Source organism: Lissotriton helveticus, chromosome 3_1 (assembly GCF_964261635.1).
Source record: "Lissotriton helveticus chromosome 3_1, aLisHel1.1, whole genome shotgun sequence".
Lineage (NCBI taxonomy): Eukaryota > Metazoa > Chordata > Amphibia > Caudata > Salamandridae > Lissotriton > Lissotriton helveticus.
In genome coordinates this window covers 319,275,118-319,300,418 of record NC_136061.1, presented here as the reverse complement: position 1 = coordinate 319,300,418, position 25,301 = coordinate 319,275,118, and the positions used below count along the sequence as shown (strand labels likewise).

The following is a 25,301-nucleotide window of genomic DNA, read 5'->3' as shown; positions in this document are numbered from 1 at the left end:
CGGATTTATCACTTCGATTTAATCATTAATCATTTAATCATTAATGAAAAAACGTTTCGTTTGCATGTATGCAAGTCATATTCTCAAGTAAAAGGATGCTCTCAAACGATTTGGTGTGGCTGCCTGAGCAGAAGTACATTTTGCGAAATCCTGCTTGCGATCTTGGGAATGTCTAAGAGGTTTGCATTATACAATTACCTCATTCACACACATACATTCTGGTGGGTTTAAAACTGCTCACATGTGGCCGATGTGCAAGTTAGTGTTTTATGTCTAACTGCTTAGCAGAGGGCCTGAATTATAAAAAAAAAAAAGCCTTTAATTCTGAAGGGGCAGTGAGTTTAGTTTGGGGACTGCTGGAGTAAACCCCTGGCCTGGGTCCTATTCAGAACCCTTTTACTCAATCTATACTTGTCTAAAGCGCACCTCACAGTTTTGTGGCTGTAGTTTAAAGGTCGCGCCTGAAGCTGGGTGTTTAGATTCTACAAAATGTTGGGAAAGGCTTCTACTAGGTGCCCTTACTGGTGACCGTTCTATACAATTAAATGTGATACATGTTCTTAGATCACTATTCTTTGTATGCTTCTTGTGCACATTGCCTCTGAAATCGGATAGTGGTTTTGTGTTCTGTATGTCATTAAAATGCTTTAGAAAAGTCAAGCTGAGGCATATTCAAAGGGTAGAAAATGATTAATTCATTAAAGCATGTTGTCAGAGTCTGGAGTGTGAGTGATCGGTCCTAACCTCCAAATGTTTTTTTTCTTGGTTTTTTTTCAGATTAACACAGTTGTATGTTATGATATTCATCCCTGCACTTCCTGTAAGTTTCCTATAGTACCAGTCACTTTTTTTGCATGAAAATCGAACTTCTAAACATCTTGTCGCATGCATTGTTATTTTTTGTGATACTTGATCAGACAAGTACAGTTTGTCCAAGGTAAAGTTTTTTTTAAATATCTTTTTTATTTCTTTATTTCTTTATTGCTTTATTTTAACAACATGCAGAAGCAGTGTAATATGCTTAAACAAAGATAGTCCGACATTTCCCAAATCAAATAAAACCTATCCTGTCCATTACAATATATATTGCTGCATCAACAGTTATGATAGTGTCCAGTTATAAGTACATAACCGCTTGCACCCCACTGAGTAATATATAGAGATTGCAGATTATATAAACCCTCCGCCCGTCATCAATAATCAGTTTACCACGTTCTCTCAAGCCGTTCCCCCAGTATACTAATTTCCTGACACTATTCCTGCCCCCTTTCAATGGATTGTGTGTCTATTTGCCAGAAGCATTGCAATTACTACAAATCTGTGTGTGCCTTTGGGCACTGTATCTGTGTAGCCCATCAATGCTAGCAAAGGGGAAGGTGTCAGTTGCATCCCGGTCATTTGTTGGAGCCGTTCATGTACCTCCTGCCAGTAAGCGCTAATCGCACTACAGGTCAAAACCACGTGTATGAACGTAGCCGCCTGTGTGTTGCAATTGGGGCCATGCGTAAAGTAGGTGCTATTGATTCTAACCATCTGTTGTAGTTTAACATAGGCCCGTCAAAGTATCTTGAAGTGTAAAAGTTTGTGTCTGTGGTTGCAGGACACTAGTTTAATTTGTTTGCAGCACCCCTTCAATTCCTTATCAGTGATAGGCTGTCCCATATCGGTTGCCCATGCATCTCTGATCTTGGCATCATGTTGTGCCAGTAGTGCAAGTCACGCCCTGTGCAACCTGGAAGTGAGATGCTCCCAGGTTTTATCTGTGACTACCATTGTGAGTAGGATGACCTCTTGTGGTTCTACAGGGTAGAACGTGATGACCTCTCTCAGTGCGCTCTGCATACAAGTCCGTATAGACTGGTCCATGAAAGTGGCAGCCGAGAAGCGACTATCTTCTGCACGGGTAAATACGTGTCTGCCTGGAAACAAATATCTTAAAGTCTTTAAGCCCAATCGTGCGCCTTGCCCGTCTCAAGTGTTGGGGGGAGCCAGGGGTTCGCCAACACTGGCAGAGCTGGCGAATATAATGGATCCCCTCCCATCTTTCTGAGTAACTTGTGCCACGCCCAACATGTAGCGAATAGTGGTTCTATGTCACGTGGATGTCGCGGGATCCCGATGGGAAGCAGCGCATTCAGTAAGGTTGGGTCCGCCAGGTCTCTCTCCGGCCTGGCCTACGATCTATCTGAATGGTATCAGTGATGCGAATAACCACATTGTGCCACAAGAAAATAAAGCTGCATATCCGGTACTCCAAAACCTCCTCTTTCATATGGGAGAATGAGTGTGTCCCAGCTTACTTTTGGTTGTTTCCCACCCCACACTAATTTGATTAGATGCGTACGTATTTGTGCAAAGAAGGCATTTGTTAGCAGTATGGGGATGTTGGTAAATGGGTAAAGGAACCGTGGCAGCACCACCATCTTAAGTATCGCTATTCGCAACCCAGGCTCCGGTGGGCAGCCTGGGTTGGGCCTGGGCCCCAATATTCTGGGGGCTCGTTCCACTACAAACGTGTTAGTGAAGTGCTCTGGGTCGAACAGGTTGGTCAGCAGCTTCTCCGACAAATTGGTCCAGTTGCCCCGTGGTGGTAGATTCGGGGACACCCATTAGGCGCACATTGTTACGTCGGCTGCGCGCCTCTAAATCTTCGTTCTTGGCGGCAATTGTTTTCATAATGCGTTCAAGGCGTTCTACGCGTTTAGTAGTTTGAGTGGACCCGTCTTCTAAATCGGAAATTCTTCCCCCCGTTGTGTCTAAGAGGGAGTCATGCTGTTCTGTGCGCTCCTTAAGCCCATCTAGTCGCGGATCAAAACTAGTGTCCAGAGCCTTGAACTCTGAATGCAATTCCAGCATTAATGCAGAGTTATCTGGTGGGGTTGTTTCTCCTGTTGCACCCGTCGCTGCTGCAGCAGCCATGCTCGTTGCCTGTCCCCCTGCCTGTGTCAGTAGTGCTTCAAATGGCAATTTCCGCTGTCAGGGGTCTTTCTGTACCATTTCCCTGAAGTGCCAGTCTATAGGCAGCTGGAGCGGTAACGCCAAAAAACATCTAATTAGCCCTCCAGTTCCCAACAAGTCCTTTCATTTTACTGTCAACATCAAATGAAGCAGTTGTATGCAAAGGGAAAAGAGGGGGGAGAGGTCCACCACAGTGCGCCCAGTAACTACTGCACCGGCTCAAGGTTCTAGCAGCAATCCCCTGTGCGGCAAAAAGTGCTCCACCTCCCAGCCCATAATGCATGTCGCCGCTTGTGCCTACGAGTTGTAGATTCAGCTTTTCTAGCAATTATGGCCTTGGTCGTTGGGGGTAGTCACCTCCTGTATATACCAAAAGCAGTGAGGGGAGAGGTGCAAGGAATAGCGCTAAAACCTGCAGGTCCGCCCCAATCCTGTGTGAACCAGTGTGTATTAACCTCTTCTGTAGGATCCCAGTGAAGGGGGGGGTCCTGGGCGCCTCAGGGTCCAACAGTGATGCCGCTACGCTGAGAACGGTAGGCCGCTGTTAAAATCTCTTTCCATCCACAAGGCTACGGCGCCACAAAACTCCCAAGGCTGCATGGAGAAACCGCTGGTGATGGCGCAGGAGAAGGCGGTGTATGAGGTGGAGTCACCGCACTCAAGGGGGTGTTTTCCGTGCAATAGAGTGGCAAATAGCTAGTGCCAGTGTCCGTGTGCTTCCTGGCCGTGGGTTCGGTCCTCAGAATGGGTCCGGCCGAGGGGGAAATTGCAGGTCAGATTATTGGGTCCCTCCAGCCGCACCCATACCTCTCAAATGGCGCATGCAGGTGCAATCTGTAATGCGGAGTTATCTCCCTCGGGGAGTCAGCCGGCAAGTCAGTGCTTTGGGAAGAGGGCAGGGTGGGATGAGGCCGCCATCAGCTGGTAAAATGGAGGTCGGCAACATTGCAGTTCGTTTCGCTTGGCCTCCGAGCGCAGTCCTGTAGCTTACTTGCTTACAGGGACGTCTCGTTAATTTCTTGGCCATTCAGGACCGGAGAGAGGCAATTCTTAGTTCCAATTGATCCACCTGCATCCCGATTGCGGAATCGTTGTTTTTGGTGGGAATATAGCCTGGAGAAGCGCCACTCTGGAAGCTGGTGTGCGGGTTCACCACGGAGCTTCAGCTCCGAGCGGGCATCTTGGTTGCTGGTCCGGCCATGCCCCCTGTCCAAAGTAAAGTTTACCTGACAATGACCGAATGCTTGAACAGAAAATGCACAAATCACAATTAAAAGTTCTTTGAGTACAGTTGATATTTTGTTTTAGATTTAGCAATACATCTAAAATCACAAAACATTTTTGATACAATGTTGGCAAATGACGTCACAAAGTCCACAACGCCCCCTTTCCCCCGCATTTAGCCATCCCCAAGCTTCTTCTTTTGGCCATGCTCTGTGGTGTACTCGGCCATAGACTAGGACCCCATCTCCCAGAGCCAAATTCATCAAAACATGGAGGTGGCGCTCGGGCCCCCCACATTGAGCATTGATACACCCTGGTGACCCCATCCCCGAAGGCCGAATTCTAAGGAGAATGGCGGAGTGCAGCCCCATTCCCCAAGCCTCGTTAGGCCACTAAGACTCCATTGACCAAAAAGGAGGGGGTGCGTGGCCCCAATCTCTGAGCCTTACTATGCCCTGGGGACCTCGTCCCCTAAGGCTTAATTCTAAGGGGACAGGAGAGTGTTGCCCCCCACCCTGAGCATATGACCCCCCTGGGACCGAGTAATTAATAAAGGGTGTGGGTGCGCGGCCCTACATCCCGAGCCTTTAACAGCCCCTGAAGCCCATTCCCTGGAGCCCAAATCAGTTAAAGGTGGATGCCCCAATGTCTGCCCGGGGTGCCCACTAAACACAGAGTTGGGGGCTGCTGGGGGAGCCCCAGGCCCCGGCAGTCCAAGCAGGTTTGCCGCAAGGTGCTGGAGCCGGCGTTGCTCTCACTCAGAGCGAACAGCTATATTTATGCTACTCCCTCCGGTTGGGAGCAATATCGGCTCTGTTTCCCTGCCCACATTAATGCGGGCATGGAAAAAGAACACAAGAGGGGGCATTGTTACAGATGGGAGAAGATTTAGTGTTTGCTACTGGTTGGCTGGAGATTGAAAATGCTCCTGCCAGGCGGTTGCTTACACAGGCTTCCCTCATGCCGGTGCAGGCAGGGACACTACTGTGTCCCGGGGCTGGGCTCCATGGGGCACAGTAAATGAGCGTCCCCAAGGGATGGGGTCCCCAAGGCCTTTTAAAGGCGAGGGGGACACACATCCCTCCTTGTATGTAATTACATGGCCCTGGTCAATGGGGTACTCGGGGCATTTCTAGATTCGGTTAGGGTGCCTGCTTGTTTCTTTCCCTTTTCTAGCCATTTTGGCCTTGGTGATGGAGCCTCAGAGCCTTATTCTACTCTGGGAGGGCAACTCGACAGCCCCTCCACTTTTACTAAAGCGCTGGCCCCTGGGGAAGGCGTCCCTGAATCTTATTCGGTTCAGAGACCACAAAAAACATATCTTCAACCCCCACGAACTCTGGCTCACCCTGTAGGTTTAATAAAACAAGCACAGGAGCCCGCACTTTTTTTAGTTTTACATTTTGCTACAGATTTGCTCATTTTCAACATTCACCGCAACATTTATTGGAGAAAAAAAAACGTTTTTGAGGCGAGCACTGGCAACTGATGAAGATGGCCACCTGAAGCTGCAGTTCTGTTGTGCCAGGAGAAGCGAGATGAAAACTGGCAATTTTTATCCGAAGCAATCGTTTGAAAAAACACCCACCTGTGTGGGGAATGCACTGGGCCCTCCTGGGGGGGGCATTGTGTACTGAGCTGTGAGCTCCAGCAGGACAGAGACTTCTGTCTGCGTTGGAAGGCCAGGCCTGCATCTGAGGTGAGGCCAACCATTTAGGCCCACGGAGTGCATCGGCAACCCTCTCCCAATCATCACTACTCCATTGAAGCTGGTTTTCACAAATCATTTTTGGCACACAGTGTCTACAAGTGAACACAGGCTGGCTGAATAGTGCTTAGACGACTGTAAAATTGATGGTAATACAAATGCAAGTCGTTTCACTCCCATCCTGCGTAAATATGATAGGAAATACAGTGCTGTTTATATTTTACACCCTGCTGCTCTTTGAAGTCGATATATTGCTGTCAGGCTGTGATAAATAAACCATATTAAACATTAAACTTGAATCCAGAGAAAAAAAGAAGCTGTGCATTGGCAATTGATCCTTTGCTTCTAGGATGATGATGATGGAGTGATACGGATGATGTCTCTATATCTTTACCGTTTGACAGTTGATATAGAGAGCCTGCACAGAGTGAATCAGTACCTTTGCTAGCAGCTTTTCTCTGAAGGCAATCTCAAAGTGAGTGGTGCAGCAAAGTTTCTACGGCTGCAGTCATGGCATTGATGGGATTTTTATATCCTCACATATCCTGTGCCAGAGTAAAAATAATAACACAATGGAGGAAGAAACCTATAGCCTTAATTTATATATAAGCTATAGGATCCAGAAACTGCACCAAAGGTTTGAAAGAGTGATTTCCTCCCCACCCCAAGACAGCTAATCACTTTTACCAAACATTTCCTCGTGGAGAACAGCTGGTCCTTGACAGAGTGAGAATCTGACTTAAGTGCAGCCTATTCTTTCACAACTTTGCTTTTTGGCCACTTGTGCCCGTAACTAGTTAATGTCGCCGAGCCAGGAGTCTAATAGGCCTAGCCAACAGAAGTTGATACCTGAAAGAGCGCTTTGGCTCTAGGCGCTTGTAACCAGATGCAATCAGCCTGTAGTTCATTATATTGAATACATCCTCGCTCCCTAGTACAAGTGGACATTACCAAAGAAACCCTCACTAAATCAACACCACCTGACAGCCCACCCACATAAAGGACTAGAAACAGGTTACCTGCATTTGGATTTGCCAGTCGCCAAGGATCAACACACATGATGGCGTCCGGAAAAATCCACGAGGCAGCTGCTCATCACAGAGCAGTCTTAAAATAAACAAACTACACCTTTATCCTCTTTGCAAGGACCTTCAGGGTCCACAATGGACCTGATTCTCAAGGAGGTAACTGTAATGGGTCATATGCTGTAGACAATGGACGTGAAAATAAATGACCTCACCATTGAGACAAAGTCAATTCAAGCTGAGATATCATGTTCCATCACAAAGTGGAGAAGCTGGATCACCGCTTTTCCTCTTTTGAATTCAGGGTTGAGCTCCAGCCAAGCAAGGACATGGAAATCTGCGCTTTGCACTACAAAGTTGTGGACCGAAGTCGTACGGATAATGTACACTTCTTCGGGATCTCTGAAAAAGCAGAAGGTACAGATGTTGGAGACTTTCTTCATGATCTTTTGCCAATCCCCTTAGGGACTGACTTTTCACCTATGCCTGAGATACAAATAGCACATAGAGTAAGACCAGTGTGCTGGGGAAGTACGACCTGGGTGATGACTTTGTCCAAATGGTGGAACTTTTGTACCGGTGGCCTGTGGTGAGAGTACGCACAGGTGGGCTATTCTCGGACCCAATCAGGGTGTGCAGAGGTACCAGGCAGGGGTGCCCCCTCTCCCCTCTAATCTTTGCTTTAATGATGGAACCACTGGCGGCCTGGCTCCGAGCCTCAGGTGCAGACTGGGGCATCCCTTTAGCTGATGGGATCCATGCGGATTCATTGTACGCTGACGACTTACTGCTTTATTTCAGAGACCTGACCTGCTTTCCACCGGCACTCACAGACATATTCCGGACGTTCAGAGAGATGTCGGGACTCCAGGTAAATTGGGCAAAATCTGCAGTGTACTCCTTTGACGCTGCCACGCCAGAATGTGCTATCACGGTTCTAGAGGAACGACTCGTCTGGTATCCAACCACCTTTCGTTATCTGGGGATATACATGTACCGGAACCCCACCGATGTATTAGAAGGCAATTTAATAAGGGCGATCTCGTCGCTTAGGGCTCAGGTCACCTTCTGGAACTCACTCCCGCTTAATGTCCCGAGCAGAATCACCCTGACAAAAATGATCGTGCTACCCAAATTGCTGTATTACTATGCTAACATTCCGATCTATGTTCCTACCCGAATCTTCCGCGACTTGGAGACGCTTATTAGAAAACTGATCTGGAACACAGACCCAGAGTTATGCTGAGAACTCTATATGCGCCAATGGAGGCTGGGGGTCTCGCTGTCCCTAATCAGGAACTTTACTACGTAGCGGCGCAGCTACAGTGGGTGACCTACTGGCTTAGCGGGAAAAACCTAGGAGACACAGCACCGGACACTACAGTAATGACAACGGCTCAGATACATGCACTCTTTCACCCGTTAGCTAAGTCACATGGCCCGGAACAGATACGTCTAGCGGTGGCGCGGAAATGCTTCCTTCGCAGTCTGAAGCTTACGAGCTCCACAAAGCCATATGCCCCGAACCTACCACTGATGGGGACTCCTTGGGGGGACGGCGCACTCACGGAGGCGGCGCTGAGTAGCTGGACACGGGAAGAGTTGGAAACGCTGGGGGACCTGTTCGCGGAGGGTTCCCTGATTCCTTTTGAGGCGCTAGTTACGGACGCGGGATTGCCAGCGGTACAGTTCTTAACGCACGCAATGCTTATACACACGCTCACACAGGCCTGGGTAGACCTCGCGGAGGAGCCACCGGCCCACCTGCTAATACAGTACCTACATGTAATGAGAAATGGGTCCTACGTGGTGCGCTGGCTTGCACTGCACATACATTTGCAGTTGTCCTCCCAGCGCTTACGGGATAAATGGGCGGCAGACAGGGGACAGGAATGGTCGGACAAGGAATGGGCGGTAATATTAGCCGGTACACATAATATTCCCAGTAATTCCCGCTTCAAAATCATCCAATACTACATTATACATCGGGCATATTTATCCCCGGACAAGATAAACCAATATTTTGGATTGACCACGACGGCATGTCCCAAGTGCCACCTGGTAGACTCCACTGTCCTCTATATGCTCTGGTCTTGTCCTCTTCTACAAGACTACTGGAAGGTAGTATCAACCTCACTGACAGCGGAGGCAGGGGGAGGCTTACAACACACGTGGGAGGCGTGCTTACTGGGCCTCTATAAACTGACGAAGGTCCCGGCCAGATTCTGGGACCTGGGTTTAATAACGGCTAAAAGACTCATTACTAGACGGAAGAATAGCGAGCCCCCCCAGGCAATACATTGGCGCAACTCGTTCAATAATTGGGCGAAAGCGGAGAGCGTAGCTTTACATAGGGAGGAAACGGCGGGGATCTGCATGTACCCTCTAGCACAGGCCTGGGATGACACCCTGGTCGCTTTCCACCGGGTGTGTCAGCAGGGAGGTATAGTTTGGATGCACCCCTTGTTGATTCTTGTCTTTATGACGGGATTCCGCCCCCCTCCCCGCCCCCCTGAAAGTTTGATTGTCAGGAAGCGTGCAGTAGACGCTATGGCATTTGCGAGCTGTTGTTGAGTATATGTCTTTGTACACCTGCGACTCACACTCTCCTAAGTTTTTATTTTCTTTGTTTATTATATACTCCTCCGGGAGTCGAATCAAGCGCTATACAAACCCGCAAATAAAAAATAAATAAATAAATTATGTACGAGGGGAGGAGGAGGAAAATGCGGACTCCTTTTGTGTGAACTCACTGCTGTGGAATGTAATCTTAAGTATAAAATGCAATAAAAGATATTCAAACAAAAAATAGATTAAGACCAGTGTGAGCATTCACCTCCTCTGAACCTAAATTTGCCTCTTCGAACCAGCATGCACGTGTATCACCATGGATGGAAAATCAAGGAACTTTTTTGATCCAGGGAAAATCCGGGCTTTATTAGATGAAATACACTTCACAATGTCCTCCTGATCTTTCTGTTTGTGAGTGACTGTAGCTTTGACTCTTTGAGAATCTCCATGGCCCCTGGGGGCCACCCCCTGTCGGCGGATACATGCATTACATCATTCCAGTCACCACCCATAATTGCGAGGCATTCCAAGAGTAGCCCCCATACATCTATTAGGCAATCAAGGAAGGTTTGAGAGAGTGGGGGGCGATAGACTCTATCTATTACGATTTGATCTCCATAGATAGTCCCTTGGACGATTATGTATCTCCCATGTGGGTCGATCCAGTTGCGTTCGTGTATGAATGGGACTCATCAATGTATTATAAGGTCCACTCCCCTAGAGCCCCGCATCAATACCACATGAAAGAGCAATGGTGAAGTCTCATTTAAAAAAAAAAAAAAAAGTCTGGACCCAGATCTCCTGGGTAATTATCGTTCCATCTCTCTTCTCCCAGGGATCAGTAAAATAGCGGAGAAACATGTCACCTCAGTGCTTTACTTTTCTGGAATCCCACAACCTTTTGCACCCCTCTCCAACTGGCTTCCGTCCGCGTCCGGGAACAGAAACTGCTTTGTTAGCAGTTGTCGAAGAGTCTAAAAAGATTCTCGTTGACGGAGGTTCCACAGCTGTGATCCTGTTAGATCTCAGCACAGCCTTCGACACAGTCAACCACCAATTTTTGGTCTATCGACTTGGAAGTTGGGCGTGCCCAGAGTAGCTGTAACATGATTGCAATAATTTCTGGAAGAGAGATCCTTCCAGGTGTTCGCGGGTGAGGTCACTTAAAAATCCATGCGTCTCCACTGCTGAGTCCCTCAGCAATCGTCCCAGAGTCCCACCCTTTTTAATGTTTATATGGTTCCACTTGTGGGGATTATGCTCCCTTTTGGGGTTCACATAGTGACCTATGCTGATGACACCCAACTGGTCGTAGCACTGAACCACTCTGATAATGCCTGTATCAGCCTATGTCCCTGTCTAGAAGAAATAGCAAAGTGGATGAACCACTCGTATTTAAAATTGAATGGTGACAAGACTGAGTTGATGCTCCTTTGCAATCCTCCTCTCTTTAAAGCGGATGTAATGTGGCCAGCCTGCATGGGACCCGTCCCTGCCCCTAAAACCAAGATGAAGAGTCTGGGCATTTGGCTTGATCGAGACCTCAGCTTTATGGTCCAGGCACAGAATGTTGCAGCTTCCTGCTATGTCATCCTAAGGATGCTCCACAAAGTGCTTCCACTTCTCCCCTTCCAGGCTAGAAAGCTTATGATACAGGCACTCATTCTTTCCCGCTTGGACTACGGGAACGCCCTTTACCTTGGAGCTCCGAGCTCGACCTTCACAAACTCCAAACAGTGAAAAACTGCGCAGCGAGGCTTCTTGTGGGGACCTCGAACCGGCAATCTGCAAAACCCGCCTTGAAGTCCCTCCACTGGCACCCTGTTTGGGGGAGAATTAAATTTAAGGCTATGTGCATCGTCCACAAGATGTTAACTGGGAATGGACCAGCGATCAACCATTCCATTGTTCAGCCTTACCTGTCAAATAGCCGGCTGGGCTCAGACGATCTGCATCTGGCAGTCATTCCTAGGGTTAAGAAAGCCAGAAGTGGCGGTTGTCTATTCTATTATAATGCCGCTAGACTGTGTAAATCCCTCCTTCTCCGCCTACGGAGGGAACCCAAACATCAATCGGAAATTAACATGATGCTGCTAAACTCACAGTACGAGGTCCTCTTTCTAACCGAAACTTGGATCAACCCTAACTCCGACCCAGATATGGTGCAAGCTCTACCTCCGGGCTATCTCATCAAACATCATGACAGATCCTCGGGGATTGGAGGCGGAATAGCGATCATCTATCGCGACTACCTATCCTGTCATTTTAAGGACAGCCCAATCCAGGACTGCGAAAACACTTTGTTCTCAATTCACCTACCCCCTTCTACAACCCTATCAGGGATCCTAGTTTACCGCCCTCCAGGGCAGCAGAAACTTTTCTGCAACTCCCTTCTGGAATCAACCTTCTCTCTCTCATGCTTGTTCCCGAACTTTACGATCCTAGGAGATCTAAACCTCCATTTCGACGATCCCCTGGAGAACACTGCCGCAGATTTAAAAAAAGACCTAGCCTCCCTCGACCTCTACTTGATAGGTAATCTGCCCACTCACTCCAAGGGCCACCTACTAGACCCAATTTTTACCAACGTGTCGAGCCTAGTAGCGAGCACCCCCCCTCCCGGTCCCTTGGTCAGACCACTTCGTAATCCCGTTCAAGATTCCACTTCCATCCGAAGCACTGGCTAAAGCTCCTCCTCAAGAACCAGCCCGCCCGTGGCACAAACTTGACACAACTTCTTGGACTCAAGCACTCATCTCTACTACTCAGAGTCTTGACCCAGACCCTTCCAGAGCTGATACCCAACTCTGCGGTTGGATCAGTCAATCCCTTGATAACATCCTCCCAGTCAAACCCCTCCCCAGTAAAAAGGGAACTTCTAAGTCCCCCTGGTACACGCAGGAACTGCGCAGACTAAGAAAACGACTACTGAAAGCAAGAACGAGTACAGGACTGCTCTCAGACAATATAAAACCTGCATAAAAAATACCCAGGCATCCTTTTTTGAGAAACTTTTTTTAGCTGCTGCCAATTCGGCCAAAGAAACGTACTACATAGTACGTCTCCTGACCAAAACCCCAGTCCCCCCACCTATGCCAGACCCGTCTGGCACGAGATGTAATCAGCTAGCTGAGTTCTTCTCCACAAAAATTATTAACATTCTTAATTCCCTCCCCCCTCCTATCCCCCCCATGCCTCCTACCACCCCCCTCCCCCGTTCAAATGCCCCTTGCCTCCAAACCTTTGGTCAGATTACCATCGAACTTTGCCTGTCCACTCTGCAATCAGTTAAGAGTGGGGCTCCATCTGACCCAGCCCCTATGAGTAAACTTAAACTGGTTGCTCCTACGATTGTTCCTCCCGTCACCAGTCTCATCAACGCTTCTCTGGCACTGGGCATAGTCCCAGACAACTGGAAAAAAGCCACAGTCAGGGCACTCTTTAAAAAAAAAAACCACCTTGACCCCTTGGAACCATCAAACTTCAGACCCATCTCACTCCTCCCCGCCATCAGCAAGGTGGCCGAGCGCATCGTCAACCACCAACTGTCTCTCTTCCTGGAGTCCAACAAACTTCTGCGCCCCTCTCAGACGGGGTTCAGACCAGGTCAGGGAACAGACACTGCCCTACTTGCCGTGGTCGAGGAGACAAGAACCATCATAGATCGAGGAGGTTCAGTGGCAGTGATCCTCCTCGATCTGAGTGCCGCCTTCGACACAGTAGACCATGCGATCCTCAACCATCGGCTCAGCATGGTAGGTGTGTCTGGCACTGCCCTGTCCTGGATTAAGTCCTTCCTGGAAGGGAGAACATTCCAAGTGTCTGACGGCACTGTCCAATCAAAAGCACTCCCGCTTCAGTGTGGGGTCCCCCAGGGCTCATCCCTGAGCCCCACACTTTTTAACGTATACATGTCCCCGCTAGAAGATATCACATCACCATTCGGCATAAAAACAGTTATGTATGCCGATGATACACAACTAGTGGTGTCCATCAACCAATCTAATAAATGCCTAGACAACCTGGCAGCCTGCCTGGAAAACATCTTCCAGTGGATGTGCGAATCACGCCTTAAACTGAACGGCGAGAAGTCCGAGATCCTCTTCCTGGGTAACCCCCGCAATCTACCGCCGGTCCTTAAATGGCCAGACTGCATGGGCCCTCCTCCTACCCCCAAAACAGAAGTCAAGAGCCTTGGTATCTGGCTGGACCAAGACCTTAACTTCAAATCTCAGGCCAGAAAAACTGCAGGTATATGCATTGGACTTATTAAAACAACAAGGAAGGTCCTCCATCTAATCATCCTCCAATCTAGGAAACTGCTCATGTAGGGCCTAGTAAACTCCAGATTGGACTATGGGAACGCCCTTTACTTGGGAGCCCCCGCCTCGGTCATTCATAGACTACAATGTGCCCAAAATGCGGCGGCCAGAATCTTAACAGGGACCGAGTCAAAATGCTCAGCGAAACCAGCCCTCAAAACCCTGCACTGGCTTCCAGTGCATCAAAGGATTACCCTTAAGACCCTCTGCATCTCACACAAGATAATGCACGGCAGAGGTCCACCCATCCTGAGCACTCTCGTCAAACCCCATCAGTCCAATAGGCAACTGAGATCAGACGCCCTCTCCCTGGCCAGCACCCCCAGAATCCACAAGACCCGTTCTGGAGGAAGATTGTTCTCATACAACGCCCCAAAGTTATGGAATTCCCTGCCAATCTCCATCCGTAGAGAACCCAACCTCCTGGCCTTCCGTAGACAACTCAAAACATGTCTCTTCCCTTAACTTTCTCCCCCTCTGGCTACATAGGTCGATCAACAGCGCTGGGACGCCCTAGGGTAGCTACGCGCTCTATAAAACCGCTTCCAAATTCCAAAATTCCAAATCTGGCCTTTCGGAAACTGCTAAAAACTTGGCTCTTCCCCTCAGTGTTGCTATGATGCCTCTCGGTTTACTGCCTTCAGTGCTTGGATGCCCCCGGGTAGCTAGGCGCTCAATAAGTGCTGTTTCATTCATTCATTCATCTGTCTAGCTAAATACGGCTTCTGGTGTATCGAAGATCAGAGTACGCAAATCATAGGCAACTCGCAAACGAGCAGGGAATTGGAGCAAGTATACAATTTTGAGCTCTCATAGGCGTGTCTTAGCTGCTTGGAAAGATTGTCACTGCTGCAAGACAATTCTTGTAAAGTCTGGGAATATCATGATTCTATGTGAGTTGTGATCACTACAGTTTAAAATACGTGCGATCATGGGTTGCGGTCTTAGCAGGGCTCTATGCGCGCGTTCCACAGTCAAGCAGGGGAAAGGGTATTCCCTGGCAACTAAGAGGTGAGCCACTCTGAGATGAACTTTTCCATGTCCTTGCCTTCGCAGTGTTCGGGAAAGCCCACCAAGCGAAGATTGTTTCTACAGGCCCGCCCTTCTGCGTCTTCCACTCCCTCAGGGAGGGGCTGCTGCAGCCTCTGGAGTTCAACCAAGAAGTGCGAGCAGCCCTGGAAGCTGAATGAAAAAGTTATCGTTTTTTAAGTAGGACTATTCTTGCCGTCCCGGGACGATTTTTTAAAATAAAGAAGTAGGGGAACGGACTAAAATAAATTTTTTCCTCCGATCCCGCCCACTTCTACCTCTGGCCAGTAGCCATAGGAGGATTTAAATGACGACATGGCTGTACTAAGGTGGGACTAACAAGTCTCATAATCAATCAGAAAACAGCATTTACAAAGGACAAACACACAAGCCAATGCAAAATAAGGGCGGGGGAGTGGGCAAAGCTTCTCTCCGTACTCCACTACCTTAGCTCTTCGCAGAGCAGCGCTTGCGCGCTGGCTCACGCTCAACCTAAAAACGTGCTATGAACGTTATATTCATGTTTCATTTATTTTAAATGGTATTTCCTAAAGTTTTAGATGTCTGCTATGGAGGAAGAGTGGAAGCTTGATTACATGAATCATTCGGCTTTAATTCACACTTTTTACATTTTCAACATGTATTTTTTTATTTATAGGCAGTTTTCCTCTACCAGCTTCAGACCAGATATTTACAGAATCAGGTACTTATAGTTTTATTTTTTTTACTTTTCTTTCTGCAACATTGTGGAGTATATTATAATTGTCATATGAAGCTGCATTAAGAGGAACAGTATTATATTGGAGTGTTCGAAATTCTTCTGGCTACTTACTAGTGAAGTGTCTGATTGCATGTTGTTCTGTTTGTTACTACTAAGCAGCCATTTGGTAGGGCTGTGAGGTCTCATAATGTTCCTGTTGTCATGTACTCGATGTTCGCCTAATTAGCATGTGCCAACCTTCTTTAAGGTTTCTGTGTTTGTAATGGACCATAGATGAAAGTTTGGAGATTTAGTTCCTTGGCATTTAAATTATTTCACTCGAGAAATGCATGAAGTACATCTTGGAACCATTCCTAGCCCTCGCGGTCCCGAGTTTGGAACTCCTGTATAGATGAAGAAACTGCCACTTTTTTACAATTTAAAACAACCTCCGAAAGAGAAGTGCATTTTCATAGACAGATCAATAGAGCCCCACCCCGTTATGTTATGTTAGGAAAACTTATAGAGCACGCATACACCCAAGGGTTTGTTGGTGCTGTGACAACCAAGAGATAGGCTACTCACAAGCTTGTTTAAACAACAAGGCCTTCAAAAACCTCCTGAACCTCAGGAAGCTAAGTTCCAGCTGGAGAAAGGAAGGGAGAGAGCCCCACAACATGGGGCCGAGGACAGAGAAGTTCTCTATGCTTTAAATCTTTTCTGCACTCCGACTATCCCTTATTGCAGTGTATACAGTTCATAAAAAGGCTTAGTAAACTATTGTATGCAAGTGGTGCAGAAGTACTTTTGTCTGTATAACTTTGTGGAAGTGCTGTTGGTGATGCAGGTTTCTGAGCCTGCTGGTCTTTGTACATTCCCAAATAAATTGTCAGTCATGCAATATATATTTTTTTGTATTTTTATTGATTGGATTTTGCATGAAAACAATTACATAAGAACTGCTGGAACAATATGCATTCCGGAACGAGATACAATATCGAACTATCAAACAGCATATCCCCTGAATATATAGGGAAGTTGTAGAAAAGGAGACGGAGGAGGACGAAGGGAAGTAGAGCGGGGAAAGAGAAAGGAGGAGGAGGAGACAAGAAGGGGAAAGAACCGCAAATTAGCCTCTTAGTTAAGTCTACTCTCTACACAGGCAAGAAGGTCTGGTGACTGCAAGCCGACTAAAATGGAAGGTCTAGGTATCACCCCACATTATCTGGACAGACAGGCAAGGCAGCATGTGTGGAGGGACAGTCCGGTGCACCCGCAGTAGAGAGGGTATTGTCAGAACCGTCCACGTCTTTAATCGGCTCGCCAGGTAACCGGAGGTAACTTATCAAGGGAGCCCAAATATCCCTCTGGCGAGAGCTGACCAGCTTTAGTTCCCAGAACGCTGCCAGCATATCCTGACAGACTTCATTATGATGAAGCCAATTGTTCCTACTAGGCACCTGTTGGCAGCCCCAGTTCATTGCCACCCTATGCTTGGCCAGCAACAGCACCATAGCAGTCCATCACTGGACCTCCGGGGGAACTTCCTTGACATAACCCATGAGCACAACTAGAGGGGCTCACTCAGGAGAGTGGCACGTAATGCTGGAAACATCTTAGGACATTCCCACGCCAAATGCAGAAAACAATCTCTTAATGCTATGCAGCGTGCATCCTCCGCAAGTCCTATACGCAGCACACGTGGGGTAGAATCAGTGTAAGAACTTAAAATTAATCAATTGCAGTCTGTGGTTCGGGGATAAAGCCTTGGACTGGGAGTAGCAGTAGGTCCATTGGTCCTCAGTGACCGCCACTTTAATGTCATCCAACCAAGTTTGGAAGGCAGAGGGCACATGAATAGTCCTCTGCATACCAGCATAGATACGTTTGCAGGGCAAAGGGTTGGTAAGCATCTCCTCCATCACAGTGGATGTGGGGTAGTAGGGGCTGCCGGAAATGTATTGTAAACTGGTAGTAAGTAATGGTATTCAGAAAGGAGGCCATAGATCTCGAAAGACTAGCTGGGGGGGCCCACAGCTGCCATCGGGGTATGCCGCTCCAAAGGTGTTAAGATCCAGTCTACGCAAGTGCACTCATGTCTCGGGGTCAGCAACCTCAGTCACAGGCCTGCACTCTCCCCAGCAGCTCCATCCACTTGGTCGCCGCCGCTGAGCCCCCAGCCTGGGTGTTCGAGGCTGCTGCTGCTGCCCCCCTGCCGCTTCGCGGTAATCCTTGACCTCTGTGTGATTACTTTTCCTGTGCATCAGTAACCTCTGAGCGTATAGTCTTCGCCCACACTGTGCATTTGGTTGTCCACTGTGTTTTCATTTGGTTTTCATTTTGGGTTCATATTCTGTTTTTCATTCTGTGTTAGCTCATTCTGTGTCTAAATTCTGCGCTTTGAGCTTGTACCCCTCTCTCCCCTCGCCGTCTCCCTCTCTCTGCTTCCGCCGCTGCTGACCCGTGGCCCCTCCCCTCCCCTATCCTCTCCCGCATCCGCCTCCCAGCTGAGCGTCCCTCCCCTCCCCTACAAAATGCCGACCGCTGTGCAGTCGCGGGCCCACCTAAGGCAAGCCAGTCTGCGCCCCGACCAGTGCCAGGAACCCTGGCTCTCGCAGGACCCACCGCTACGACCCAACCACCCTCCATGCACTCAACCCCGGAAGACACACCGACTGCGTGAGATCCTCGTCGAACACCACCCAGGGACCATTCTCGTGCCAACTCTGTCGCAGAGCTTTCACCTTTGACAACACCCCCACCACCGCCGAAGAACCACCCGACGCATGCACCTCCAAAACCATGACATGCATCCTCCACAACTTGTGCTGCCTTCACCAACACGCCGTAGAGATCTGGTACCTGATCGGCACCCTCTCGCCTGACATCTCCTTCTTCACGGAAACCTGGGCCAAAGCCTCCTCTGGCCTGGACATCGCCACTGCCATACCCGACGGCTACAAGATCCAGAGAAAGTACCGCCCCCACCCACCTGGAGGAGGACTCACCATCGCACACAAACACCCCTCCGACTCTCCACCTCCAGCACAAGCAACCCCCACTCAAACATGGAACACCTCAACTTCCTGATCCAGACCAGCCCCAGAACCACGCTACGCGGGACCCTCATCAACAGACCGCCGGGACCTCCCACCCAATTCGCAACCACTATCGCCAAGCTTGCCGCACCCCACACAATCATCTCCACTGACTACATTGTACTCGGGGACCTGAACTTCCACCTCGACAACTGCAACAACCCAGACTCGACCACTCTCCTCGACAAGCTCGCCTCCCTCGGGCTGAAGCGGCTAGTCGATGCACCCACTCACAAAGCTGGACACACCCTCGACCCTATCTTCACGGGAGGAACTAACATTCGCTTCAGCCACACCACTCAGTCGCACTGGACAGACCACAACTGCTTCCACTTCACCTTCAACACCACCTCCGCACCCAAGCTCGCACTGCGACCGCCACGAAGGAACTGGAGCAAGGTCTCAGAGGAGCTCCTCAACACCACCCTCCTCCAGGACCCCCTCAGCGCCACAACTGACACCAATTCCACAGCCACAGAATTTCACTGCTCGATCTCCTGCTGCGCCGACAAGCTCGCACCCCTCCGCCTCCCCGCCAAACAATGCCCTCCGAAGGCCACATGGTTCACCACAGAACTACAACAAGCCAGACGCTCTTGCTGACGCCTAGAGAAAACCTGGCGAAACCAAAAAACCACGGAAGCGCGCAACAACCACAGAAGCGCCCTGAAGGAATACCACCAGCGCATAAGAGACACCAAACGGACCTTCATAAGAGACAAAGTCCAGACCAACGCAACCAATGCCGCGGAGCTGTTCAGCGTCATACAACAGTTCTGAAAACCCCCCAGCGAAGCCACCGACCTCACACCTTCCCCGGAACTCTGCGACAAACTGAGCTCATACTTGCATCTGAAGATCAAGGCCCTCTACGACAACTTCAGCGAACCAACGACTGACAACACCCCCCCCCCCCACCCAATGCTGCCAACAAGCCTACCATCATGGCCTGGGAACCCACCACTGTCTAACACATCACCGCCACCATGAAGAAAAACCACTCGGGAGCCCCAGCAGACCCCTGCCCACCGCATATATTCCACAGGGCTGCCGCCACCATTGCACCCGAACTAGGTCTGACCATCAACGCCTCCTTCAGGTCCGGCATCTTCCCAGATGACTGGAAGCGGGCGGAGGCCAAACCCCTCCTCAAGAAACCCACGGCCGACCCAACTGACCTGAAAAACTACTGGCTCATCTCTCTCCTCCCCTTTGCGGCCAAAGTCACAGAAAGACTGGTCAACGCCCAGCTGACCACCTTCAAGGAAGAGAACTCCATCCTAGATGCCTCCCAGTCTGGATTCGGCAGCAACCACAGCACCAAGACCGCCCTCCTCGCCGCCACGGACGTCATTCGCATGCTACTAGACCAGGGACACACTGCAGTCCTCATCCTTCTAGACCTCTCAGCAACCTTCGACAGCGTCACATTGCACTCTCGCAGCAGACTTCACGACACGGGGGTACAAGGAGCCACCTTGTACTGAATCCAATCCTTTCTCTCCAGCAGAACCCAGAGGATCAGACTCCCTCCCTTCCTCTCCGAACCCACCAACATCAACTGTGGAGTACCCCAAGGATCATCACTCGGCCTCACTCTCTTCAACATCTACATGGCTCTCCTCGCCGCCATCATTGGACAGCATGGACTCAGCATTGTATCCTTGCCGACCACACCCAGCTCATCCTCTCACTCACTCACAAAGAACCCTGAAGACACCAGACTCAGCTTCCAGGAAGGAATGAAGAATGTGGCAGCCTGGATGAAGGACAGCTGCTTGTAGCTCAACTCAGAGAAGACCGAGGTCCTCATCTTCAGACCCCACACCTCTCCCTGGGACGACACCTGGTGTCCCTCCACTCTCAGAAACCCACCCACTCCTACAGACCACGCACAAAACCTCGGCATCATCCTCTACTCCTCCCACTCCATTACCCACCAGATCAACTCCGTCCCCTCGACCAGTTTCAACTGCCTGTGCATCCTCTGCAAGAACTTCAATTGGATCCCCCCCGACTGCAGAAAGACCGTCACCCACGCACTCATAACCAGCAGACTGGACTACGGCAATGCCCTGTATGCCAGAATCAACAGAGCTCTACTACACAGACTCCAAACCATCCAGAACGCCGCGGCCAGACTATTCCTCGGGACACTTCGTCACAAACACACGACGCAACACCTACGAGACCTCCACTGGCTCCCCGTCGAGAAAAGGGTCACCTTCAAACTCCTCAACCGCGCCTACAAATCCCTCTACAACATCGGACCCAAATACCTCAATAAGAGGGTATCATTCCAGGTACCCAAGACGAACCTCCACTCAGCCGACCTCGCCCTGGGTAAGGTCCCTCGCATCCGCAAAAACAGATAAGGTGGGAGAGCCTGCTCCTACAACGCAGCCAAGACCTGAAACGAGATACCCGTGAACATCAGACGCTCCCCGACCCTACACACGTTAAGGAAGGACCTCAAGAGTTGGCTCTTCGATTGATCCGGAGCTGCCCACCCTCTCCCCAGAGCCTTCAGACCCTCACGGGTGAGTAGCGTGCTTTATAAACGGCTGATTGATTGATTGATTGATTGATTGATTGATTGATTGATTGAGGATCTCGAAAGACCTGCTGGGGGGCCCCAAAGCTGCCATCGGGGTATGCCACTCCAAAGGTGTTCCGCTGCAGTCTAAGCAGATGCACTCATGTCTCTGGGACAGCAACCATTGGGAGTAGTGGCTGCCCTGAAGTGGGAACAGGCGGGGCACACATATAATCAAGCCACGCCCTTTTCCGGTGCTCTTCCACGCCCACACTGTGCATGCCACAGTGTCCACCTGGTTTCTCACACGCTGGGCAGGACCATCTGTAAGGGGCACCGGGCCACATTATCTACCTCAGGTGCAGTGTGCGTATGAAATTGTATAGGGTGCAGCCAGAAGAGCGCATAATGTGCCTGGGCACTGAGTAAGTACAAGTCCATATCGGGCGCTCCCAGCCCACCCTGCTCAAACGAAGCGTCAAGATCTCCCACATCCCTTGGTTGTTTGCTGTTCCATGCCAACAAGACCTGAATAGATCCGCATTTCAGTTGGAACAGACCGGTAGGGGGAGAGGCAGATTGATGAGTAAATATAAAAATTTGGGATGTATAACCATCTTTGCAGTGGCCAGTCTCCCGGAGAGGGATAGCGGCAGCTTCGACCAGACAGCCACCCGCTCCTCGAGCCACGTCATCGGTCAGCCATAGTTTTCCCTCCACAATTCCTCCAAGTCTCGGCTGAGCCACACATCAAAAAAGCAGACTGAGTCCCTTGCCCATGTCAGTGGGAAGTTGGGGGTGAAGTTTTGAGTGGCTGCTGTAAGCGGATTTAGGATGGACTTCGCCCAGTTATTAGTGATACCAGCTATGCTCATGAAGCAAATGAATTCCCAGAGAAGAGGTCCCACATTATCTGATGGGTTTCTATCATATAGTGACATTGTCCGCATACGTGGAAACAAGAATCTGCCTGGGCCGGATGCAAGCCCACAATGTGAATGATGTCTCAGAGGTGACGCAAGAGGCTCCATCGCAATGGCAAATATGGGTGCTTTCTACATCGCATTTAAGGAATCGCAATTTGCGTTCCTTAAATGCATTAGCCTATATGGAATCCCAAATTTTGCGATTCCCTATTTTGCAAGTGACTTTTGGGATGATCTATCCCAAAAGGCTTTTTCCTGTTGGCAACGGGCCGATTCTGAGAAACGGCCCGTTTGCGAACGGGAAATGGGCTTCATACATATGCCCCCAAATCTTCATTCTTATTTCAAATAACTTTAGGGACCTTCTCCATCTGAAGTAGTCACTACCCAGATGAGGTGTGCGTAACCTTAGCGCTGTGTAAGCTGCTCAAGTCACTCTTCATGCCTGTCTGCCTTCCCCTTCAAACAGTCAAAATGCCCACGGCCGTGCTAGGGCCCAGGCCGCACCACTTAAATGGATGTGTTTTGGGCCCCGATGCACTCACCACCACAGTGGTCACAGTGAGGCTGGACATAGCCTTGCTCGTCCCTATGCCGTGCAGAGTGGATGGATTAATGCCGGATTTTCATCTGTCCGGCAGAGCCTCCTCAGCAGGCGGCAATCTTGCCGCCGGGCTAACTCTGCCCCCCAACATATTTGCCTTTTAGTGACATAACGTGCTTGTCCCATGGGGTCAAAAATATGCTAGCTGCAGTGTTTGACCGATTTCGTCATGTCAACAAATGCTAGGTGCACCCATACCACTTTTATAAATTCGTTAGTTAACTCCTGCTCCCAGGTGCCTGATATTCTCTCCTAAAGGCCACGTTTGCATTAATGGTTAAGTGCCTGATTTAGATTCTGTTGGGCAGGGTACTCATTCCAACAAACACAGAGTACCCTGTCTGCCCAACTTAAGGTACCCCGCGTACTTTTTTTGCGCCAGGTTTACACCAATGGTGTGCCCCCAATGAATATTGGCCACCAGAGCTAAGCCATTAAACCACCACCTATTTACTTTTTTTTTCTTTCATAACTGTCACCACCAGGATTATCCTTGCTTTGAGGGACAGTAAAAATAAAAGATGAACTCCCACACCATGGTGTTGGGGCCATTAGTCTTTTTTTCTTTTCCAACAGCAAACTCTCACTTAGGGACTTTAATGTTGTAAAATTAAAAACTTTTTAAAGTTTGGTGTAAGCGTAGGTCCCTAATGTCAGAGGCACATCAAACTTTTAAATGGCTTTGTATGATCCGCCATGGTGGCAGTTCATACAGACCCATATTATTTACCACAGGGCTGACGGTGAACTCTGAAGCCAAGGCAGGGTTGCCGACATAAAGTCCTCTGGCACCCTGACTGCCTTTACCCCATTTGCCTAGGTCTAAATCAAGCCCTATGTAATTTGAATTTATCAATGAAGCAAACATTTTGGGGAAAAGAGTCTACACAATTGTTTATACGTGCACAGCTTATTGATGAACTCTCAACAGGCATTACTGAGACACTTGGAGCTGGGTATGAGTGAGGAGATTGCAGAATGTTTTTTACTATATTTTTTATCTGCTATTTCTTTTTTTAGGGAGTGATTTGGCCTCAGGTTATAACTGGTGGTGTTGTAAACGTCCTTAACATCGTTGTCAATGCCATACTTCTGTATGTGATGGGCCTCGGAGTGGCGTAAGTACTTGTTGGTTTCTGGTTATTACATAAAAAGTATGAAGTGAGCTCCCCTGGTCAGTGAGAGCGCAGCTCTATATTATGATTTGAATTTGATTCTCACTGCTCATTATTGAAGGATTGGTTACACAAATGACTGTATACAAAACCTCCAAGTACTGAGGAAAACTAACTCTAACCTGTTCACTGTCTGATCCCCCACCTGCCCTTCACAAAATGATAATTGTAAAAGAAGTTGCTGCACTACTGCAAGCTAATATCAATATGAACTCCCTCCTGCCATATTGGCAGTTCTGAGTCAGGTTTCCAAGTTGTGGATGACACCTTCCCCATTGCAGACAATGCACCCTCAGGTTCTAATGCTCCTACTTGATTAATTGTTAGACATTGACACATTGCACCACCACAACTTAATCAACGTTCTGTCACCATGCAAGGCCTTTAATTACACTGTACTGCACTGATTATACTGTTTGTCAAAACAACACTTCTTGGTCAGAACGACAAGATCCAAGCAGCTACCAGTGACCAAAGCATACACAAAAGATACATCCATTTTTTTCTGACAGTTTGTGATCTCTAAATAACGCTTTCTGGACCTTCCTGCCCATTTACTGGATCCAGACTTACTAGTACGCTGGTAGCACACAATTACATCGAAATGCCTCAAAGCAACTCAAGGGCACTTGCTCATATTTGTCTTGATGCTTAGTGCCTGTTTCAAATTGAGGTTCACGAAGACAAACTAATTCTCCTTTCCAATTGAATCAAACCAGATAAGATCCTAAACTGGCTCTTATAGGAAACCGGACTTATTCATATCTAAACCTACTGTAAAATCCTTTTGTTTTAGTCATCCATGGTGAACCTTAGGACTTCAAATTTCAAACAATATAATTTACATTCCTGCAGCAGACTTCAGACTACACAACCAAGCTATACCACAAGGATACTAATGATGTTGCCCCAGTATTGGAACTTTCATAGATTCCTATGCTTTTGTATCATTCCCCGTCGTCGGAATGGGAGTCTCGGTAACAAAATACCATAGCAGTTGGTACAAAAGAGAAAGAAAAAGGCCTAGGCCTCATTCCCTTTTGTAGCATATCCACCTCTTTTTGTAAAAGAGACCAAACTTAGGCATCAGCCAGTCAGAAGAGCCTCACCCCATAGAACCCTCCTGAAGGAACCTCAGAGCCTCAGACTTTCTACCGCACGTTGTGCTTAGGGAGGCTCCTTTAAGCGCTGCTCAAACTCTTCTCTTCAGAAGTTTTCTTCAAGATTTCTCTTTCAGGATTGTCAGCTGTTCCTTCCTGGATGTCTGAAAAGGAAAAGAAGGCCCTTTTTAAGCTATGTTCCACCTGTGGCAAGAAAAGGCTTTTGTGGAGGATATGCATAAGGATTGCATCTACTGCCTCTATCCTGACCATAAGGCTGCGGACTGCAAGATCTGCCGCACCTTTTCCACCAAGACCCTCCGGG

At 48.8% G+C, this 25,301-nt stretch overlaps 1 protein-coding gene across 6 annotated transcripts in view; it reads left to right on the top strand.

Annotated features, from left to right (window-relative positions):
• The window catches only part of LOC144822411 (multidrug and toxin extrusion protein 2-like), an 877,798-nt gene that overhangs the window by 221,550 nt on the left and 630,947 nt on the right, over positions 1–25,301 (top strand). For all 6 annotated transcript variants that reach the window (XM_078679885.1, XM_078679890.1, XM_078679888.1 and 3 more), the window contains 3 exons: positions 778–820; positions 15,496–15,540; positions 23,722–23,819. In XM_078679885.1, the coding sequence (XP_078536011.1) occupies positions 778–820; positions 15,496–15,540; positions 23,722–23,819 (186 nt within the window). The remainder of the gene's footprint in view (positions 1–777; positions 821–15,495; positions 15,541–23,721; positions 23,820–25,301) is intronic.